This window comes from Phalaenopsis equestris, unplaced genomic scaffold (assembly GCF_001263595.1).
Source record: "Phalaenopsis equestris unplaced genomic scaffold, ASM126359v1 Scaffold000002, whole genome shotgun sequence".
NCBI classification, from domain to species: domain Eukaryota; kingdom Viridiplantae; phylum Streptophyta; class Magnoliopsida; order Asparagales; family Orchidaceae; genus Phalaenopsis; species Phalaenopsis equestris.
In genome coordinates this window covers 36,920,264-36,923,552 of record NW_018164444.1, presented here as the reverse complement: position 1 = coordinate 36,923,552, position 3,289 = coordinate 36,920,264, and the positions used below count along the sequence as shown (strand labels likewise).

Sequence of the window (3,289 nt, the reverse complement as noted above, 5' to 3'; positions counted from 1 at the left end):
CACAGTTAAACATATTTTATATTTTTTATTTTTAAAATCATACACAATTTATAAAAACAAAAAATACAAAAAAAAAGTGACTAAAAATAAAAATAAAAATAGAAAATAGAAAATGATCTTAAACATGCCTAAATTTTTGTGATATTTTTTTTCTGAATAATATCAGTACACTCTTCAGGCTGTTTCAAACTCTCCCATTTATATTTATCGCCACCCTTTTTCTTACCTCTCCCATCGTTGTCTTTCTTCGCCACTGTAAATTTTTCTCCAATCCTTTAACAACCAGCACCAAACATCAATCAGCCCAATAAACCCTAAATTCTTATTAATGCCACGAACCCCAAGAAACCCTCCTACTCCTCATCTCAGCTTCTAACATGTCTGATGAACCCAGGGCGATCTCCTCCTCCCCTGCGGCCGGCGCCGCGGGCTCTCCTGATGACTCCACCGAAATCCGCGAAATTCACGCCCTAACTCCTCCTCAGGCACCAGTATCACGCGGCCGGAACAGAGACCCCTTCGATGTCGCCAGCCATCGCTCCCTCTCCCTCTCCGTCGGCAGCGAGATGGAGAACTTCACCTCTATGAGCCGGGAGTTCAACGCCATGGTAGTCGCGGGCTCCAATCTTCAAATCGATGCTAACGCTGGCGATGGGGGCAACAACTTGGGTAGAATTGGGGAGGACGAGCTCCAGGAGACGAACCCCCTCGCCATAGTGCCCGACACCAATCCACCTTTCCCTTCCCCTCGCCCCCCGTTTTCCTCATCTTCCTCGGCGGCCGATGAGGTCTCAGTGCACCGCGTGAAGAAGGATGAGGTGAATGCCAAGATCTCGGCATGGCAGGGGGCGGAGGTCGCCAAGATCAACAACAGGTTCAAGAGAGTGGATGTCACCATCAACGGCTGGGAGAGCGAGCAGATTGAGAGGGCAACCGGTTTGTTCAAGAAGATTGAGGTATGCGATGACTATCTCCCGCCGCTGTACTGATTCGTCTGAGTATGATATTAATGGATTTTGTATGTGGATGCAGAGGAAGCTGGAGGAGAAGCGGGCAAGGGCGATGGAGAAGATGCAGAATGATGTTGCGAAGGCTCATCGCAAGGCAGAGGATAAGCGGGCCTCAGCCGAGGCGAAGAGGGGGATGAAGGTGGCTAGAGTGCTTGAAGTTGCGAATTTGCTGAGAGCGGTGGGGAGGGCGCCTTCAAAGAGAACTTTTTTCTGAATGGTTTTGAACGGTTTTGCCTTTTCCTTGCAGTTATCTTTTTAACTCATCTATAGTAAACACGAGCTCAAATTTATGATGCTAGCTTGTGTTTTATGCTCTTTATATTATTAGAATGAGAATGTTAGTGGGATTTATAGGGAGGAGTGTTATCTATATTTTTGAATTATACTAAATAAATAGATAAGGATTAATGGTGAGGAGCTTGTAATTATGGTTGCCTGCTTGATTAGTTATAGTTGTTGTAAACTAAGAACAAAAGATTTGGGTGATTGATTGCATGGAGTTATTGTTGTGCAGAGAAGTTTTGTTGATTATTGTTTTGTCACTTTCACTGTTTGGATACTTCGACAGAGGGATTGGCTAGATTTAGTAAGCTTTGCTATGCTTCTTCCCACTTGAGTTTTGGTTTCATTTGTAAATTAGTTTAGTTGTACAAATTTTTATTTTCTTCGATTTTACTCTGTTTATTTAAAATTTCTGCTTCGGCGCTCAAAACCAGAAAAAAAAAAATCATTTTGGTACGACTAAGAAAATTGCCTCATTGGTTTAGTGATGACTGCATGGCTGCATGCCTAGCACATGTAATCATTTGCGTGTGGTTATATGTAGTTAGATGTTTATCGCCTTAGGATATTGTAGCTGCTTTTTCAATGGCTTTAGTTTATCTTCTGAATATTTAATGAGAAAGTTAGCTCGAATGCAGGACTGGTCTACAACAATGGAATTCTTATAAAATAGGGTGGGTATGCCAGCATGTGTCTTTGCCTTTTCGCCTAACATATAATTCATATCTGCACTTATATCTATTGTGCTTAAAAGGAATTTTCTTGATTTAAAAGGTGAATTTTTCTAAAGATTGGTGGACAGTGCTCACCCACTTGGAACAATGTTCCATAGGGGAATTAACGAAGGTTTAAAGCTTTGTTCTTGTCATAATTAATTTTGGTGAGGGTTAGGTACTCAGAAAATGGATTAGGAACTTCATTGTTATGTGGCGTACTGCAGTACTGGTAGCTGCAATAAATTAAACGATATGTGGCAGTCATCCTCCATATTTGCTGAATTAGCAGTTACTATATCAGTAAGTGGTCTACTTACCTCCTAACAAGGCAACAAATGCCGAAAAACTCTTCTTGGAGTGGAAAGGAAGTGAAATTGGGTTTGAAAATGATAAATCTATGGGAAGCAGATCAAAATTTTGATTGTGAAATCAATGAAAAGCCAGGGTATTTGGAAAATTTTCTTTTTTTAGAACTCCATTTAGTAAAGATGATCTTTATGTCCAATAAGCCACTCTCTTCATGGTAGCACAGAGTTTCTTTGTGAAAGATCTCATGAACTGTAGTAGTGAATTTGATACTCTATTACAACTAGCCTTTTTATTCTCCTTTCAGAAATAAACGACTACTGTAAGGCCGGAATAGCAAAGTCCTGATAGGCTTGTTGTGATGGAAGTATGCAACCAACTGGCAGTTTCATGATATTTGAATTGGAGTTTTAGGGTTGATGAAATGAATTATCATGTGATTAATATGTATAAGGTTGGAGACTTTTCATTTTAGCTAACCACAGCTGAGGTCTTAAACATTAAGCCGTTGAACTTCGCTGAGAAATTCAATAAACAGCCCACCATGGTGTAGTGTTCATCTGAAGTATTTGTCAGCTTGCTAACTATATGAACCCTTAATACTCATTGACTGATAATTCACCTCTTTAATTTTTAACAGAGGGTATTGTCCTCAGGAATATGTCTTGTTGATTAAGACTCTCTTCAACCTTTCAAGCGTACTGTCACGGACAAATAGTCCCACATCGGCTAGGTGTAGGGCCAAAAAGCAGTATTTAAGTCATGGGTTGTCCACCTCTCTTAAGGGCTCTTTTGAGAGGTGAGAAGTGATATCAGAGCAGATTACTGTCTGTCAAGTGTGTGGACTCTCCATGGTCCAGTGGGACTCTCGGTAGAGCCGATCCGTGACGAGGGCGTCATGTGATTGGGTGGAGAAGAATGTCACAGACAAATAGTCTCACATCGGTTAGGTGTAGGGCCAAAAAGCAGTATTTA

At 41.1% G+C, this 3,289-nt stretch overlaps 1 protein-coding gene across 1 annotated transcript; it reads left to right on the top strand.

The window, feature by feature from the left end:
• The first annotated feature begins 212 nt into the window (after window positions 1-212).
• Window positions 213-1,523, top strand: LOC110027998 (remorin 4.1-like). The gene is made up of 2 exons (XM_020729685.1): window positions 213-956; window positions 1,033-1,523. Exons 1-2 carry the CDS (start codon window positions 378-380, stop codon window positions 1,222-1,224), a joined length of 771 nt encoding a protein of 256 aa, XP_020585344.1. The 5' UTR covers window positions 213-377; the 3' UTR covers window positions 1,225-1,523.
• The last annotated feature ends 1,766 nt before the right edge of the window (window positions 1,524-3,289 follow it).

Bases quoted from the DNA above. Each gene is read 5' to 3' on its own strand.
- LOC110027998 (XM_020729685.1), top strand. From the start codon at position 378: ATGTCTGATGAACCCAGGGCGATCTCCTCCTCCCCTGCGGCCGGCGCC. The intron at 957-1,032 runs GTATGCGATGAC...ATGTGGATGCAG, and splicing joins GTTTGTTCAAGAAGATTGAG to AGGAAGCTGGAGGAGAAGCG.